Source organism: Monodon monoceros, unplaced genomic scaffold (assembly GCF_005190385.1).
Source record: "Monodon monoceros isolate NGI ecotype Baffin Bay Population unplaced genomic scaffold, NGI_Narwhal_1 Super_Scaffold_11, whole genome shotgun sequence".
In the NCBI taxonomy this organism is placed as follows: Eukaryota; Metazoa; Chordata; class Mammalia; order Artiodactyla; family Monodontidae; genus Monodon; species Monodon monoceros.
In genome coordinates, this window is record NW_021703767.1 from 66,743,397 (window position 1) to 66,763,760 (window position 20,364).

The 20,364-nt window shown below is 31.7% G+C and overlaps 1 protein-coding gene across 2 annotated transcripts in view; it reads left to right on the top strand.

Moving 5' to 3' along the window:
• Nucleotides 1-20,364, top strand: part of STXBP5L (syntaxin binding protein 5 like) — a 383,427-nt gene that overhangs the window by 112,413 nt on the left and 250,650 nt on the right. For both annotated transcript variants that reach the window (XM_029214585.1, XM_029214586.1), the window contains exons 5-6: nt 12,914-13,048; nt 19,135-19,198. In XM_029214585.1, the coding sequence (XP_029070418.1) occupies nt 12,914-13,048; nt 19,135-19,198 (199 nt within the window). The remainder of the gene's footprint in view (nt 1-12,913; nt 13,049-19,134; nt 19,199-20,364) is intronic.

The window sequence follows — 20,364 nt, forward strand, 5'->3', positions numbered from 1 at the left end:
CCATACAAAAAATAAATGATAATTATGTGAAGTGATAAATGTGTTAGCTAACATAACTGTAGTAATCATATTATACTATATAAATGTATCAAACCAACACCTTGTACACCTCAATCTTACGCAATGTTATATGTCAATTATGTCTCAATAAAAATTTTAAAATAACATATATTACTTCAAATATAGCTTATAATGGAATATTCCCAAATTTTTCTTCCTGTCCCTTATGACATTGTTGCCACTTAATTCATCTATCTATTTACAGTAATTACACAGTGCATTGTTACTATTACTACTTTGAATAGACATTTATCTTTTAGATCAATTAAGAAAAAGAAAATATGTTGTTTTGCCTTCATTTATTCCTTCTTGCAAGTTGTTCTTTTTTTTTTTTTTTTTGTGGTACACGGGCCTCTCACTGTTGTGGACTCTCCTGTTGCGGAGCACAGGCTCCAGACGCGCAGGCTCAGCGGCCATGGCTCACGGGCCTAGCCTCTCTGCGGCATGTGGGATCTTCCCAGACAGGGGCACGAACCCGTGTCCCCTGCATCGGCAGGCAGACTCTCAACCACTGTGCCACCAGGGAAACCCAAGTTCTTCTTGTTTTTAATGTAGATTCCATCTCCCTGAAAAATTTTCAACATTTTCTTTTGCGATGCAGCTCTACTAGCAAAAAAATTCTTAATTTAAAAATTTTTTCTAAGAGTGTTTTTTAAAATTATAGTTGCTTTACAATATTATATTAGTTTCAGGTATACAGTATAGTGATTCAGTATTTTTTATAGATTATACTCCATTAAAAGTCCTTGCAAGATAATGGCTATAATTCCCTGTTCTATACAATATATCCTGTTGCTTATCTATTTTACACATAGTAATTTGTATCTCTTAACCCCATACTCCTAACTTGTCCCTCCCATGTTCCCTATCCCATCTGGTAATCACTAGTTTGTTTTCTATATCTGTGGGTCTGTTTCTGTTTTGCTGTATACATTGACTTGTATTATTTTTTTGATTCCACATACAAGTGATATCATATAGTATTTGTCTTTATCTGACTTACTTCACTTAGTATGATTATCTCTAGGTCCATCCACATTGCTGCAAATGGCAGAATTACATTCTTTTTATAGCTGAGTAATATTCCATTGTGTGTGTGTGTGTGTGTTTGTGTCTGTATCACATCTTCTTTATCCATTCATCTGTTAATGCATACTTGGGTCGCTTACATTATCTTGGCTATTGTAAATAGTGCTGCTATGAAGATTGGGGTGTGTATGTATTTCCAAATTAGAGGTTTGGTTTTTGGGGGTTTTTTTTGGATATATACCCAGGAGTGGAATTGCTGGGTCATATAGTAGTTCTATTCTTAATTTTCTGAGGAATCTCTATACTGTTTTCCATAGTGGCTACACCACTGTGCTCACTCTGACAGTGTTTTTATTTCTTCACTCTTGGAGCATAATTTCTTTGGATATACAAATCTAGGTTGATGAGGGTATTTTCCTCTCAGCACTTTGATTGTTTCACTCCACTCTTATTCTTTCATGCATGGTTTATGATGAGAAGTCCATCATAAACCTTATCCTTTTTTTCTCTAAAGGTATTGTAGGTAAGGGGGCTTCCCCTCTACCCCTGGATTTATTCAAGATTTTCTCTTTGCTGTTGGTTTTCTGCAGTTTGAGTATGATAAAGCTAGGTGTCGATTTTGTATACTTCCCCCTCCTAGGTGTCTCTGAGTTTCCTGGATCTGTGGTTTGGTGTATGTCATTAATTTTGGGAAGTTTTTAGCCATTATTGCTTCAAATACTCCTATTCAGTTCTCTCTTCTGGCATTCCACTTATTAAGTATGTTACACCTTTTGAAACTATCCCACAGTCCTTGGATATTCTCCCCTGCCTCTTTTTTTTCTCGTTGTATATAAGTTTGGCAAGTTTCTAGTAACCTGTGTTGACGTTCGTTGATTGTTTACTTGGCTATATTGACTCTTGATGAACACATCAAATGCATTCTTCATTTTGTTTACAATGGTTTTAATATCTAACATTTCCATTTGAATCATTGTTAATGTTTTCATCTCTTTGCTTACATTACCCATCTTGCATGTTGTTTACTATTTTCATTAGTGCACTTAAAATATTAATCATAGTTATTTTAAATTTCTTATCTAATAAGCATATTATTTTTGTCACATCTGAGTCTGGTTCTAATGTTACTTTGTCTCTTCAGACATTTTCCCTTGCTTTTTAGCATGCCTTATAAATTTTTTGTTGAAAGCTAGACATGTGTATTGGGTAATAGTACTTGAGGTAGATAGGACTTTAATATGAGGTTTTATGTTGATACAATAAGGAGTTAGGCTGTATTGACATTTGCTGTGGCTGTAGGTACCAGAGGCTTCAAATTTTTCTAGTGTCCTTGATTTTGTCTCCCTTGCTTTTTGGATTCCCTAAGAACTTCTTATATAGAAATTTTGGAGTTGTAGTTCGTTCCAAGATTTCACTTCTCTCCTGGGTCCAGTAGAGTAATTGATTTTCCATTTGTTAGCACTTTCTCATGTATTTTTTTTTTACCATTCAGTTTTGAGCATTTAAAAATTTATTCTAAAAACTAGTCCTTTGTTGGATATATGGTTTGTAAATGTTTTCTCCCAGTCTATAGCTTGTATTTCCATGCTTGTAAGAGTCTTTCATGTAGAAAATGGGTTATATTTTGATGAAGCACAATTTATTAGTTCTGTGATTATGGATCATACTTCTAAATTAAATCTAAGAACATACTGCTTAGTCCCAGATCCCAAGAATTTTCTCCTTTTTTTGGTAAACTTTTATACTTTACATGTAAACATAAATGTGTGATCTGTTTTGAGTTAGTTTTTGTATAAGGTTTGAAGTTTAGGTAGAGATTCAATTTTGTCTCAGTAGATATCCAGTTCTCTAGTACTATTTGTTGGCCTTCTTTCACTGAATTGACTTACAAATTTGTCAAAAGTCAGTTGGACATATTAAAGGGTTTATTTTTCTGTGTTCTCTATTCTATTTCATTGATCTATATTTCCATCCCTCTGCAAATACCACGTAGTCTTTATTATAGATATATATGGTCTTGAAATTGGGTAGGCTGGTTCCTCCCACTTCATTCTTCTTTTTCACAATTGCTTTAGCTATTCTTGTCCCTTTGCCTTTCTATATAAATATTAAAATAAGCATGTCAACAAAATCTGCAAAAATATTTTGCCAGAGTTTTATAAAAATGTGAATTGACATTTTTACAATGTTGAGTATTAAAATTCATGAACACAGGATGTCTGTTTACTTAGATCTTTTATTTCTTTCATCTGGATTTTGTAGTTTTTAGCATTCAAGTTCTATAATTGTTTTTTATATTTATACCTCAGTATATCATATATTGAGTGATTTTAAATGGTGTTGCATTTTCAGCTTCCACATGCTCATTGTTAGTGTGTAGAAATACAACTGAGTTTTGTATGTTTATCTTATATGCTGCAACATTACTGAACTTATTACTTCTGTGAGTTTCTTTGCAGATTCCTTGGGATTTTCTATGTGGACCATCATGTTATCTGCAAACAAGGAAGTTTTATTTCTTCCTTTCTGATCTACATGACTTTATTTCTTTTTCTTGCTTTTTTGAACTGGCTGGAAATTGAAAACTATGTTCATGAAGAGGGATGAGAGCAGCCATGCTTGCCTTGTTCTTGATCTTAGAGGGAAAACATTCATTCTTTCACCATTAAGTATAATGTTTCTTGTAGGCTTTTTGTAGCTGATCTTTATGAAGTTGAGAGAATACTCTCTAATACTATTTTTGATAGCTTTTATCATGAGTGCATGTTGAATTTTGTCAAATGCTATTTCTGCATCAATTGATATGATCGTGTTTTCTGTTTTAGCCTGTTACTATGGTGAATTACATTGACCGATTTCCAAATATTGAGCTAGCCTTGCATTCCTGGAATAAGCCTCTCTTGGTCTGTTTATATATTGCTGAATTCTATTTGCTAATCTTTTGTTAAGGATTTTTACATCAGTATTCATGAGGAGTATTGGTGCATACTTTTTTCCCCCTCCCAGCTTTATTGAGTTAAAATGACAAGTAAAAGTTATATATTTTTAGGGTATACACTTTGTGGGTTTCTTTATTGTATTGTCTTTATCTGATTTCACTCTCAGGTAATCCTATCTTTATAGAATGAATTGGGAAGTTTTCCCTCTTGTATTTTCTGGAAGAGATTGTTAGAATTGGTGATAATTTTTCTTTAAATATTTGATAGAATTCTCTTGTGAAACCATATGGACCTGAAGATTTCTTTGCTGGAAATTTTTAAATTACTAATTAAATTTTCTTACTAGTTATAGAACTATTCAATCTACTTCAGATTTGGGGAATTGCTCTAATTTGTGCTTTTTTTTGTTTGTTTTTTGTTTGCTTGTGTTTTTTTGTGGTACGTGGGCCTCTCACTGTTGTGGCGTCTCCCGTTGCGGAGCACAGGCTACTGCCGCGCAGGCTCAGCGGCCATGGCTCACGGGCGCAGCCGCTCCGTGGCATGTGGGATCTTCCCGGACCGGGGCACGAACCCGTGTCCCCTGCATCAGCAGGCGGACTCTCAACCACTGCGCCACCAGGGAAGCCCTCTAATTTGTGCTTTTTGAGGAATTAGTTCATTTCATAAGTTGTCAGAAATACTTGTGTAAAATTGTTACTGTCATATTTAAGTTTGCATGATCTGTAGTGATATTCCTTTTTAATTCCTAATATTGCTAAATGGTCTTCCCTGTCTTTTTTTTCTTGTCAGTTTTGCTGGAGATTTTTCAGTTTTATTGAACTTTTCAAGGAAACTGCTTTTTGTTTCATTGATTATTTCCATTGCTTTACTGTTTTCAATTTCATTAATTTCTGTTCTTTATTATTATTATTATTTTGTCTACTTGGTTTAGATTTATTTTGCTCTTGTTTCTCTAGGTTCTTGAAAGTGGGAACTTAGACATAGATTCAAAACTTTTCCTTTTTTCTAATGTAAGTATTTAGTGCTATAAATTCCCTTTTGGCATTGCTTTAGGAAAAGTTTCAAATCAATGTCTAAGCTCCCACATATTTTGATTTATTGTATTTCCAGTGTCATTCAGTTCAGTGTATTTTTTGAATTCCCTTGTGATGACTTCTTAGGCCCATGGATTAGAAGTGTGTTGCTTAATTCTAAGTATTTGGAGATTTTTTTCCTATTATCTTTCTTTTATTGATTTCTAGTTTGATTCCATTGTGTTTAGAGAACACATTGTATATGATCTGAATTATTTTAAATTTACTGAGGTTTGTTTTTTAGCCCAGGATATCATCTATCTTAGTATATGTTTTATGGCTGCTAGGAAAGAATGCCTATTTTGCTGTTTAGCAGATTATTCTATAAATGTTGATTAGTTTCTGTTGGCTGATGGTTGTGTTGAGTTCTTCTGTATCCTTACTGATTTGCTAGAGACAGGTGTTGAAATCTACTAGCATCATGGAGTCTCTTTTTTTCTTTTCAGTTTTATCAGTTTTTGCTTCATGTATTTTGCAACCTGTTGTTTGGTGCATGCACATTTGGGATTGCTCTGTCTTCTTGGTGGACTGACCTTTTATCTTTACATAATGTCCTTCTCTGTCTCTGGTTATCTGAACTCTTTTTTATCTGAACTCTTTTTTTAATCTGATATTAATATAACCTCTTCTGCTTTCTTTTGATTAATGTTTGCATGATATATCTTGTCATTCTTGTTACTTTCAGCTTTTCCATGTCAATATAATTGAAGTAAGTTTCTTGTAGACAGTGTATAGTTTGGTTATGTTTTTTCAATTCACTCTGTCAATCTGTGTATTTTAATTGGTGTTTACATTTTCTGTAATTATTGATATCTCAGGACTTAAGATCTCATTTTATTTTTTGTTGTCTGCTTGATCTCTCTGTTTTTCACCTACTTGGTATTTTTTTTCTTGCCATCCTGTTTTTAATTGAACATTTTTTAGAATTTCATTTTGATTTATCTTTATTTTTTAGATATCTTTTTGTCTTAGATATCTTAGATGTCTTTTTAGATATCTTTTTGTCTTAGATATCTTAGATGTCTTTTTGTATCACTTCACTTCTTTAGAGGTTGCTGTAGACATTTCATTGTATATAAACAATTTACCACAGTCTTTTGCTATTGCATTTTCCCAGTTTGAATGAAGTATAAAGACCTTTTCTTTTTTATTTCCCTCATTTATAATAAATTTTCCTCTCTCTATATTTAGAACCAAATCAGACTGTGTTATAATTTTTCCTTCAACTGTCAAACATAATTTAGGAAATTATGAGAAGGAAAATATATTGTATTTACCCATAGTTTTACTTTTTGTTGTTTTTTATTCACACTTGATATTCAAATATTCCTATTTAAAAAAAAATTATTCCTTTTTGTTTAGTAAACTCCCTTTAACCATTCTCTTAGAGTTGATCTTTTAGTGTCAAATTCTTGGCTTTCCTTCATCTAATAAAAGCAGAAATATATTTGGCATGTATAGAATTCTGGGTTGACAGTTCTTTAAGCCCTTGAGTAATGTTCTACTTCCTTTTGGCCCCCTGTTTTCTGATGAGAAATCTGCTATCATCGGAATTTTTCCCCTGTAGTTAAAGTGTTGTTGCTCTCTTGCCACGTTCAAGATTTTTTTCTTTTCATTTTTAGTTTTCAGATATTTGGTTATGATCTGTCTTGGTTTTATTTCTTTGGGTTTATCCTTTTCGGTTTTTTCAGCTTCTTGAATCCTTTGTTTTGCCTTTTACCAATTTGGGAAGTTTTTAGACATTATTTTTTTGACTCCTTTTTCAGTCCCATCCTTTTCCTTCTGGGACCCTGATAACATGATTGTTATCACATGTTTTGTTTTTGTCCCACAGGTTTCTGAGTCTCTGATTTTTTTTTTTTACATCTGTTTTCTGTCTGTTTTACAGATTGGATAATTTATATTGCTTTATATTTGCGTTCACTGCCTCTTCTGTTTCCTCCATTATGCTATTCAGTTTATCCATAGGTTTTAAAATTTTCTTTATTGTACTTTTTAGTAGTAAAATTTGCATTTGATTCTTCTTTTTATCTTCTGTTTCTTTGTTGAGACTTTCTAGTTTTTGTTTTTTTTCATTTTATTCATAATTGCTTGTTCCATTTTATGATAGCTTCTTTGAAATATTTTTCAGTGAATTTTAACATCTGTATCATCTTGATATTGGTATCTATTTTTTAATTCAAATTGTGATTTTTCTATTTCTTGGTATGAGTGATTTTTTAATACAAACTGAACACTTTCAGTATAATGTTATGGCACCCTAGGTCTTATTTAAACCTTCTGTTTTGGGTGGGTTGTTTTGACCTTGCTCTGGCAACAGAAGGGCAGATGACCTCTTGTTGCTAACTGGTGAGGATAGAAGTTCAGGTTCCCTATTTGGCCTTCAACTAACACCTGAGGTTGGGAGAGGCATCTTACTGGGGTGGGGTTATGGCTCCCCATCATAATTCTACTTTTATCACCCTGACCAGAAGACCTGTGATTCATTCCTGCTCCCCACGTGGCCTCCACTAATTCAGTTCTCCCGTTCAGAAATTGAAATATTCTATGAATTTAAATGATGATAGAAAATGTTATTTCTTTCACTGTAGGAGAATGAAAATAAGCTTCTCAGAATTGCATTTGCCAAAAATCATTGTTATTCCCTATGCAAATGCAGATTTGACTTATTTTTAAAATTTGACTTACATTTGTTAGTTTTTCAACTAATTATGGGCAATAAAGTTCAGTGAATTTTTTACTTTCTGGTTAATTAGAGCCCATTAAGACAATGAATGAAATTTAACTAAAATGTCACTACCTATTTAATTTTATCTCTTGTATTATAATTCAGCTAGGTATAGGTTGTCTAAAATTATCAGATTCTTTTTCATAAAGAAAATTTAATTCCTTATTTTTGCTTTTTATATGATTTGAGTTTTTCCACTAAAACTCCTAAATATCAGCCTTTTACTTGAGATGTTGAGGGAATCTTAGGGTAGCTATCTGTCCCTTTCCCTAGCTGTTGTTGTGCTTCACCTTGTCATCATTATTATAACCATCATTAGCTGTTTGGGGGGTACTACATAGCTTTATCCCTACTACTAACTTAGTAATTTAGGTTCTTATCCTAAAACTTGAAGAGTAAGTAAGCAGCAGTCATTCAGCCACAGAACTACATTTCTTAAAATGTAATTATCTGTATCAGAATCACCTAGAGAAGTGCTTCCTAAACTTTCATGTGTGTGTGACTCACCTGGGGGTTCTTCATAAAATTCAATTTCTAATTCTGGGATTGGGCCTGAGATTCTGAATTTCTACTAAGCTTCCAGGTAACATCCATGCTGCTGGTCTATGGACTTCATTTTGAATAGCAAAATATTTGTTAAAATATCAGTCATATGTTCCATCCCAAGTCCAAGGAGTCACAGTTTATGTGACTAGAATCTGGGATATGCATTTTAATGAGATATTTATCTATACTAAAAATTTAAGGTTGTTGTTATAATTTAGTAGTTCTTAACTGTGGTTGTGTATCAAAACCACCCAGAAAGAGTTTTAAAACAGTATTCCTAGATATTACTCCAGAACTATTGAATCGTCATCTCTGGTTTGTATTTTTAATATGCAGAATCATATACCTGATTCTGAGTATAACCAGGTTATAAAGAATGATTATAAATATTATAGAAGGGACTGGAGCCAGAGTCATCATGCCCGGTACTAGAAGTTTCACCTGGAATCCAGACAAAAAATAAGATTAAAATTGAACTATGTTAGAACTTAGTGGGGGGGAAGGTTTCAAAACTGAAATCTTCCACTGAATTTTATACAGCATAATTTTTGTAATTTTAAGCCATTTTCCTTTTTACAGTGTATTTTTGGCTTGTGTATTGACAGTGTTTCTCAAAATAGGATTTATGGGCATAGTCTTGGGGTTGTGAGTTATCCACAGTAATTTATAATCAGACTAATGGAAATATTCTGAATGATTTGAATAAACCCTCTTATGCAAAAATACTGCCATACAATTTCAATATGTGAAGTTATATTTACATTTATGGTTGTGTTGGTACCAAGTAGTATTATTTTAATTGTTATGGGTTAATAAAAAAATCGAAGTGGACTATGCACATGTATTATGTATTCATACCAAATGATTATAAAATTATGTGATGGTATACTATGGAACAGAATTCAGAGGTATTCAAGTAGAGGCAAGTGGTGAAAGAGAGACACAGAGTAAGTATAGACATAAAAGAACCTGTGGAGTCAGAATCATATCCATATTGTGAGATTGTTTTATTTTTGTAAAACAAAATTCATATGTCATGTAAATTAATTGTCATTTGAATTCTAGTTTTAGTTTTATTTGTATTTAATTTGTTTTTTGTTTTATGTATATATGAGTCATAAGTATGAGGAATTTCTTATTTTTATATATAAGTTAAAGAAGTTATAAAAGTAAGTCAAAGTGAGGATCAGCAAAAATTTTTTTAAAGATCTCTATGTTATTCAAGCTTGAGAAACATGTATTTTGTTTATTTAATATGCTTATGTAAAAAATATATCAAGTTACAGAGTCCTTTGTCCCAATTCAAATACTGTACAGTTTTCTACCTTAGCTTTCCTTGATTTCCCTTACTTGAATTAATCCCTCCCTCCTTTGAACTCTTTATAGCAATTAACACATTTTACTTTTATTTTTCTTACTTGTCAACTTGTCTGTCTCTCCTGTTAGATGCTATATTTTTTTAAGGAAAAAGATTAGGTATGTTGTAATCAAGGACAGTACTTTTTATAAAGAATTATTCAGTGAAGCTTGAATAAATGGATGAACGGAAGGAAGACTGACAATGTGTTAGATGATTTACTACGAAAGAATAAGTGAATATGGATATAGGAACAATATTATTTTTCCAAGGCCCACATATAATAGAAAATCCTTCATCTTGCAGGTGGTGGTGGTAGAAATACATTATAAATGAAAGTGTAGCTATTAAATACAGTAAATTAAGTTCTATAAGGATATTGATTAGTCACTTATGGTTATCAAACACACAGCACAAGTTTAATCATGCTCTCTCCTTCACCTATGTCAGTCATCTTAAGTAAATCACATTACTTTTTTTTTTAATTTTAAGAGTTAATTTGAGCGAAAATCAATTTGAATTGGGCAGTGCCAACAGAGGTGGTTAAGAGTGCTCCTCAGATAGCTAGGGGCAAGACTTATAGATAAGACATGAAAGCAAAGCAAAGGATTATGGGGTTGGCTATAGTTTAAGTAGTTGCTTTATTTAGGAAAGCATAGCTGGCTTTTTGCGAGTGGTTGTCCTTAGGTTTCAGTTTCTTTTTTTCCCTTGCAGTTTTATTGCGATAAAATGGACATACGGCACTGTATAACTTTAAGGTATACAGCATAATGACTTGACTTACATACATCATGAAGTGATTATGACAATAAGAAGAGTGAACATCCATAATTTCGTATAGATACTAAATAAAAGAAAAAGTATAATTGACCTACAACCCAATGTTAGTTCCAGGTGCACAACACAGTGATTTGATATTTCTATATATAATGAGCACCACGATAAGTTTAGGTATCATCTGTCACCATACAGAGATATTACATTGTTGACTGTATTTACCATGCTATATATTTCATCCCTATGACTCATTTGTTTTGTAACTAGAAGTTTGTACCTCTTAATTTTCTTCACCTATTTCACTCATCCTCCCATCTTCCTCCCCTCTGGCAACCACCTGTTTGTTCTCTGTATCTATAACTCTGTTTCTGTTTTGTTATGTTCATTTGTTTTGTTTTTTAGATACCACATGTAAGTGAAATCATATAATAGTTGTATTTCTGTCTGACTTATTTCACTTAGCAAAAGTCCATCCATGTTGTCACAAATGGCAAGATTTCATCCATTTTGTAGCTGAGTAATATTCCATTGTACATGTATATACCACATGTTCTTTATCCATTCATCTACTGATGGGCACTTACATTGCTCCTGTATCTTGGCTATTGTCAGTAATGCTGCAGTGAACATAGGGGTGCATATATCTTTTCAAATTAGTGTTTTTATTGCTTTATTGTTCTACTTTTCAAACTGGGTTCAGATTAATTCTGGGAATCTCTTACTTGTTTAACCATGACCCATCAGTTGGACTTTGGACATAAGATGAAACCCTTTTGTCATAAAGGGTCTAGTTTCTTATCAATAAGAATGAGGAATACAGTAGTGTTGGTCCAAGGAATATTTATATTTCTGTTTGGATTTTCATATATTCCACTGTTCTTGTACTTACTGTAAAGTCTGTCTATACTGGAATTTTGTTGCTTGCTTCAGGTCTCATTACTGAAACCTGGCAGTTCTTAGACTTTTCTTCTTAACCTTATAAATGACCATGTAATATTTAAGTTTGCTCCTTTTCTACCTGAACTCCTGTATTTGTGTCTACTTTAATGGGATTGGTGTTTTTTCTACTCTCCCAGTATTCAGAAAGGGTGATCATAGATCCTTTTTAAAATGAGCTTCCTCTTTCTACATGGATTGAATTGAAAATTGATTGTTCATTGCCTAGAAACATGACTATCAAGTTATTTTCTGTGGAACATTATTGAGTATCTCTTGGCAACAGCAATTCTAGACTTTAGGTTTTAATCAAAATTGTCCAATGTCATATATGTTATACTTTAATTAGATTGTCAATTGACTCTGTAAATGTGTATGTAATAACAAGGCTTCTAGTTTTTTGGATTGTAGTGTGCAAGGTGCCTTCAACAGAATACTTTTGAATAGATAAAGTTTGGTGTAGAGAAAGTCAATGAACCAGATTGAAAATATAAATTTGACATACTGCATGTTCACTCTTATATAAAGAGGTACAAGATGGAATCCTTTTTGGAATTTACCATTCATTTTCCTTTTTTTTTTTCCATAGTTGTGTGTCTGCTTGGTGTCAGAATTCTGTTTTTCTCTGCTAACATTTACCAGCTCCTTTTCTAAATAAATTCTAGGAAATATTATGATTTAATAACAAGTTCGGATAAGGAATAACTGTGAACTTAATAACCCCCATGTCTTTTTAAGAGTGTTTAAGGAGCCTAAGTAGGCCCAACTAGAAAAAGTGATGATGCTGTGGATAGAAGACTCTGATAAATCCCCAAATTTCATATATAGGAGTCATGGTTGCTTTGGCTATGGAACAGTTTCCCAGAATTGGTCAGAAAGCCCATTGTGAAGATGAAGGCAGAATAAAAGAATAAGGGAATAGTATAATGGATCTCTGACCTTATAAGTTTTCGTTATACTACTTAGATGCCGAACATCAGAATAAAAAGTAAATAATTCATCACCTCATGTAGATAAAGCTACAGACTCTCTGACCTCTGAAATTTATGTTTCAAATATACCTAATTTTTATTTCAAGTGAAAAAAAGCAAACAGTGTAGCGTTGTAGAAATATGGCAGTTTTTCAACCAAACAGGAATGGATTTGAATCCCAGTTTTGCCACTCATTAGCTGTCAGTCCTAGGCAAGTAAAAGCAAATATTCTTGTGAAACAGAAGTGCTATTTTCAGTTAGAAATAATATATATCAATGCCCATGTTAGATACTTAATAGTGGTTGTTTTATCATTATTATTTTTAATGACATTACTATTGTTATTTATCCTATAAACTCTAATAACTAAGGGCTACTGAGTATATGGTAAATTTTATTGTTTATATAGGTATCGCTATGTTATAAGCATAAGGAAAATATAATGCTGACCAGATATAAAATTTAGATATTTTAATTGTAATTTTCTTTCTTTCAGAATTACTTACTGTCATCTACCTTTCCAGAGTAAATGGCTCTATGTTGGAACAGAAAGAGGAAATACACATATTGTAAATATTGAATCTTTCATTCTTTCTGGATATGTTATCATGTGGAACAAGGCAATTGAACTGTAAGTTTGAACTTGAATACCACTTTATTTGGATTAAATATATCTTATGGTTATGCAGTATATATATCAAATTGCAGAGTTATTTGAAACATCAATGGCTAATTTATGATGAATTTGAGTGAAAAGTTCATCTAAAATAATTTAAAACTCTAAAGGCTTTAAAAAATATTGTAGTATTAACATATGTTAATTTTAGACTTTCCAAATACTGTAAATAATTAAGGGTTATTATGTATACAAAATTTGATGATAAAATATTAAAGCTTATTCCAAAACTTATACATGAAAATCGTCTCATTTCTTTATAGTCAACCTTAGTATAGCCACTTCCAGTGGGAGTGGCAAGTGGATTATGACCACATTTAGCTTTATGTAAGAATAATCATGATCAGTTCACATGTTTTTAAATGCTGGTAGCTTATTCTTCACTTGCCTCATTAACATATTGTTCTGAGTTCCAAGAAGAATCAGTTCATCAGTATCTTTCATGTTGTGATGTATACAGCTCTTTGGGTATGTGGCTGATGGCAATTACCACTTTCATTCGGCACTGATATTTACGTTTCTACACATGTGAAATGTGAAATCCCTCAAATGTGAAACTTCATGGAATTCCAAGCCATCTTTTGTAGCATATACAGAGACAATTTTCCTGGTCAATGTGTTAATTGGAAAAACAATTTTTCTTTAATAAATGTTTGTACTCTGTACATATTAGGTCCTTAATAAGGTACGTTTGACTTGAGGTTGGCTCATTCTCTCTCTTACGTATATATACATTCTAAATTGCATAATTATTTTTCTCTAAAACTCTGATTAAAACAGCCTATTTTCATGAAACTTGACTGTGATCTTTAAAATAAATCTACTATTCCGTATTCCCAATGTTTCAATGTACATGTATATTACTTGATAGGGAAGGTTGTTACTAGTTATATTCTTATTAAAATATTCCTCTCATATTATGTCCTAATGAGTTTTTTTAATTAATGATAATTCTTCCTCATTAGATTAAGAACTGCTCCAGGGCAGAATCCTGTGTTCATTGCTCTTTTTTTCTTCACATTTGGCTTATTTTGGTGCTTTCCACAGAGTGGCTACTAAATAACTAATGACAGTGAAAATTAGTATGATAAATAGATACAAGTGCTGTTGACTTACAGCTTTCATTTATAATTATAATTGGTATGAGCTATTTTACTCATATATATTTTAATATTCTATGTGTATATTTTTAAAAACACTTGTCCGGTAGACAATTATGTGTCTCCCCAAAAGTTACCTATTTTTTCAGCTATTTGGGAAAGGCTTTACCCCCTATAATCTTAGTTCTATAAAAGCACTAAATAGGGCTGAACTTAATATTTGTTTTCATAATATTGTTTTGGGATATTGATAAAGTAAACTTAAGAGATCAAATATAGAGATTTTATATAAATTTAATATTAGTACAGATAGTAATAGGTGTATTGTTTGTGGTCAGTTCAATGCTGATAAAGTAATTAAGAATAGTTTTTTATCTAAACAGATCAAATATTTCACCACACTTGCAATGTTGTTTCTATATTCATTTACTTAACAAATCCTTTTCATAGTTCAGATTAACACTACCTGAACTATGACTTACACCCTATATGTATTTACATAGTCCATACTTTATGATTTCAGAACTAGTGAAGATTTTAAAATGTATATTATAAAGGAGGGTCAAATTAGGAGAAATTAAAGAAATAAAATAAGGCATTTTATTTTTTCATAATATTTTCTTATGCATGTGATTCTGAATAGAATCTCACATTTATATAAATCCGGTGTTTTATAGGGTTGTACGTGCCTCTGAAAATGACTTTGAAATATCCTCAAGAAATCATTAGTAGCCACCTCCTGACTGTTTCTTGCTTTATTTACACCAGATTTCCAAAAGTCTTTTCCATGAAATTATAGTCCCACTGTGATAGATATAATTTTAAATGCTAACTTCCAGTTTCCCTGAGCAGTCAGTCTTTTAATTGCTCTCTACCTCTTGAGATACATTAGAAAATGCATGCCACTTATTAATATGTGTTAAGGGTATGGGATAATAATAAATACGTATTTAATTAAGAAGAATCATTTTATAATTAGAAATTTAAACAATTCTAACAGTACATGTTTTAAGTGTGAGAAATGCAGAATTATCTTTGAGCTATATGAGATTATTTCTATTTTAAGTTCTTACTTGAAATACTTTTCATTCAATGTTTGTTATTTTTTTAGCTTGTTTGTGTTTTTAGTGAAGTCTCCTAATTGTAATTGTAGGCAGTTCCCATAATTATAAATAGTTTGTGTTCTCATAATGTGTATATCGGTTATTTGGAAACTGGAAGCCATTTTTGTGATGTTTGTAGAAACGATAATGTTTGTAGAATACCTTATAAAATAGTAGTATAGAACAAAACTGACATTAAAAAATTTTATATGGGAAAATATGTTCCAGGTTATAGCACAGAAATAGTTGTTTCTGAAGGACAGCCCTAGCTTTAAAAGAAAAAAAAATAACCAGTTTTTTCTACATGTGATTAAAAATTTGAGCATGAAATTTAGAACTAAATCATAGATGTAAGGCATACAGTCTTCAAATATATTTATTGAGCACTATGATATGCTAGCTCCTGGAAACAAGTATAAACTGAGAAGACATAGTTTCTCTCCTCTCGGGATTCCAGTGTAATAAAGGTGAGATTAAGTAAAAAGGCAATTACAATATATTGGAAATATAAAGTGAAAGTTCTATAAGAAGGATACCTAATATAGACATGAAGTCTCAGAGAAGTATCTGTGAAGGAAGTTACATCCATGAGATCTGAAGGATGAATTTCAGTTAGGTGAGTGGAGAATTGGAGGAGAGGGCTTCCAGGAAGAGGGAACAGAAGTTTTAAAGGATAGAATGTGAGAGTTTTTGTTCCATGCACAGAAATTTTAAGTAGTTTAGTTGGTTGGAAAGGCTGGGGGAAAGGATGGCAAGAGATAAGGTTGAGAAGATAATAAAAATATATAGTATGAAAGGCTTGTAAGCTAGTTTGAGCATTTAGATTTTATCTAAGGTCGGGAGCTAGATTTTGAAGAGTTTTAAGCAAAGAATTGACTTGACCAAATTTGCATTTAGGAAGTCCACTCTGAATGCAGGTATGGAGAAATCATTGAAAAGAGAAAAGTCTGTATTCTTGGTAAAAATAAGGGTGGATTTAGGAGTGAAGATAAGCTGACATATTAAATAAATAGTTAGAAGATAGAAGAGGCAATACTTGGGTATTGTGGGAAGATGTAAGAATAATATATTAAGAATTAAGAGTGACCCAAAGCGTTTGACCTGAGTAAATGTGTTGATAAGGGTGCCATTTAGTGAAAGAATGCAGGAGATGGAGTAGGTTGGGAGTAAAATAATGAGTTCAATTTTAGGTAGGTTGAGTTGTATGTGTTTTTAAGTTATTCAAATGGAATTGGTATGGGAGAATGGTAGGATGTAGGATATATGGATCTGAACCTAATGAGATCAGAATTTACATGGTCATTGAAATTATAAGAATATTTGAGATTGTACATGAAAAGTATATATAAATGAGGTAGCAAACTTGTAGACAGTGAACCAGTTCTGACTCACAGATATGTTTTGTTTGCCCATCAGAGTATTTAAATATATTCTGAATTATTAGTTTCCAATATTTAAGGACTGGTAGAGTAGAGATAAAAATTTGGATTTCCAGCTTTTCATGAAAAAATTCCTGATGAAACAATCCCAGTCCAGTATTCTTGCATGGAAGTCAGTAATCAACAGGAATTAAGAACTTTCCTTTTGTAGGTGGGTAATGTGCTATCCATTTTGGCACAGTTCTTATTCAGCCTGTTGAACTCATTTGCAGTACCTGCCTGGCTCCTGTGGGCTCTTGAATTCATGACCATATATAATATGGGAATACATTGCAGTTTAGGACAGAATACAAAGGAATACCAGTATTTAAGATAAGGGAAGAGAAAGTCCACAAAGAAAACTATCGAGAAGCCATTCTGGTGAATGGGAGGGAGAGAAATAAATAGGGATATTAGAAAAATTGTTTAGATGACTATCCCATGAAGTTAATTTCATTGATAATTCTATCTAAAGTAATTTTTATGGGATTTATAGAATCCAGAGTACACAGTTGCTTTTTAAAGTCAATATCTAATGGCCGTAAATTTTGCAAGTAATGCTTGGTAGTTTTTGGAAATTTAATATTAGGGAAAAAGTCAGAAAAAATATTAAAAAGAAGTCTCTTCTATAGTCTGAAAAAGTTATTACAAATAACTGAAGATTAATTATAGATTTTTTTCCTGAACTTGAGTGTTTTATAGAGTCATAAGCTAAATGGAAGAGTCTTTCATATGGTCTAACTAGTGTTTCTCAACGTGTATTTCAGTGATTCCCTCAATAGGGGATCAATGAAAAAGGATTCTATGGACCAAAATTTTGGAAAATATTGAAGATTTGCAATGGTGATTTGCATATTATGGCTCTAAGAAGTTCTGTAAAAGAACTTTAATATTATTAAATAAAAATATTTAATTTTAATTCAAGGGTTCCCAAACTTTTTTTTTTTGATATGGGACAGTCTTTATGTGAAACACCTTATATATATTCACTAGTTTATCATGGTGTACACTTTGGGTATTTGTTGTTCCAATCAAACCCAAAAGACAGATAGGGTTTTTGGTTTGTTGGATACTATTAGTTACCAAAAGATAATTGAAAAACATTTTCTTTTATCAGAGGCATTTATACTGTAATAAAGCACTGCATTTATATGTGAATAATATATTACGTATAAACATAAAAGAACTGCAAAAAACCCTGTAAACGTTTTATGAAGGCCTTTCTTCCTGCACATATCCTAGAATGCAAATAGTAACTCTAATTATTCCAATAATTTACAACAATCATAATACATACTATTTATTGAGTACTATGTTTTGGCATTATGTTAGATGCTCTATGTATATTTTAACCCTCACAGTTATTCAGTAGGTGCACTGCTATCATCTCCATTTTTAAGTGAGAAAATTTAGGATAAAGCCACTAACAAAATATCTAAAAAAGATGTATTTTTCTGAGTTAATCTGGTGAGTCAGTATCTAGGGAACCTGGAGTTACTTAATTTGTCACCTTTGTCTGAGTCCAAAGAATTTCTAAAATTTAAATCTTCATTATTTTTTTGTGCAGAATATTTGATGATTTTCATGTGTGCTTAAGAAATAAATTATAAATATGTCAATATACTTATACTAGGGTTAATCTGGCACAATTAGGTCATTGAAGAAAGGATTTGGAAAAAAGAGCAATAATAAATCTATGTCATATCCGTTCATGTCATATTTAACCATGACATATTCATACTCAACGGTGACATCAGTTAAAGTAGGAAATATAAAAGAAACATGCCAGATATTAGAATAGAATAAATTTAAAGTCAGATTAACAGAGCAAAGATCCCTTTAACAATACGCTCTTACACTATTATTGATTACCCTAGTTAACCAGATAAATGAGACAGAACCAGTGAACTAGGTTTCCCTAGTTGCTCAGTTTTCTGTAAGATGGCTATCACTAGAAAGGGTCTATTTGTAAATAAAAGGAGCCACTGTACTTTCCTTTAGGAGCAAAATCAGAGATTTCATGTCAAAGGAAATTTTAAATTTAGTATGTAATTTGCAGTTTGGTTGAAACAGGTTTGCAGTATTAGCCTTGTGGCTGTATAAGTAAAACTTCATTGTCAAATTTTCAGAGAACCAGATCTGGCAACAAACATATAAGCATATAAGATAATAAAGAATCCCATTGTTATGTGGATCTATGTCCTTAAACCTGATTTTTAAAAATAGACCTACTTTAATAGAGTTAGTAGGAGAAAAAAAAGTAGTCTTAAAGAAAAACAACCAAAGACTCAAATCAGTCTAAGCTAAACTCCAGAATATTGGGAGTGTATTCCAGTATAATCTTAATTTCTTTGTTTCAGTCTCTAACGGTAAGGTGTTTTAATGTTTTTTTTAATTACTCTTTTGAATTGATTTAACAGATCCACAAAGACTCATCCAGGTCCAGTTGTACATTTAAGTGATAGCCCAAGAGATGAAGGGAAAGTGAGTATTACAATACCACTATTCTTGAATTTATTTTCCTTATTCTTGAATAAAGGTGTTTCTTACTATTGTTTTATACCTAACATCTAGCACAGTGCATTCAGTGTAATCTAAAATTAAAATATGTTGAATGAATGAATGAGCAAATAAATGAATGAACATATTATTTACACTAATAATGGTCCCAAATCGAGTCTTTAGTTTCACCTGAAGTTGATATTTAATTCTAGAATTTTGAGGAAGGCATGTAACACATAGAACAACTTTAATTTTCAAATATTCAATGCCTGAAGTTAAAAATATTGTCAATATCATTAATCATTGGCCCCTGATAGTCAGTAATGGTAATGATAAACAACCAATATTAAATAATCATAAATTAGCTAATCTTAATTTTATAAATAGGTAATAATATAGAAAATGTTCTAAGATTACAGAAATAATCCTTATTAATTTTGATTATTCATAATTTTCCTTTAATTATGAGAAACAAAGTTGATAATGTGAAAATCTCTAGAGTGTCACTTTCATTATAAATATTATCTCTTCAAGTATATAATTTTTGCTAAGTACCATATAAAACACCTAAATAAATTATTTAGTATAGGTTTGGTTCTTTATTTTTAAATGATAGAAACTGAATTAGCCTAATAAATACTGAACCTGAAAGACAAGTCTCCTGATGGTGAGAGAAAGAACATTGAATTTCTTCAAACTGATTTATAAATACAGTGTAATTCCAATCAGTTGTCATTAGAATTTACTTTTTTAATTGAAGTATAGTTGATTTACATTATTATATTACTTTCAGGTGTACAACATAGTGATTAAGTATGTTTACAGATTATACTCCATTCAAAGTTATTCAAAGATAATGGCTCTAATTCCCTGTGCTATACAATTTATCCCTGTTGCTTATCTATTTTATACATAGCAGTTTGTATCTCTTAATCCCATACCCCTAACTTGCCCCTCTGCCCTTCCCGCTCCCATCTGGTAATCACTTGTTTATTCTCTATATCTGTGCATCTGTTTCTGTTTTGCTATACACACTCATTTGTATTATTTTTTAGATTCCAAATATAAGTGATATATATTTTTGTGTTTGTTTGAATAATTTCACTAAGCATAATATTCTCTAGGTCCATCCATGTTGCTGAAAATGG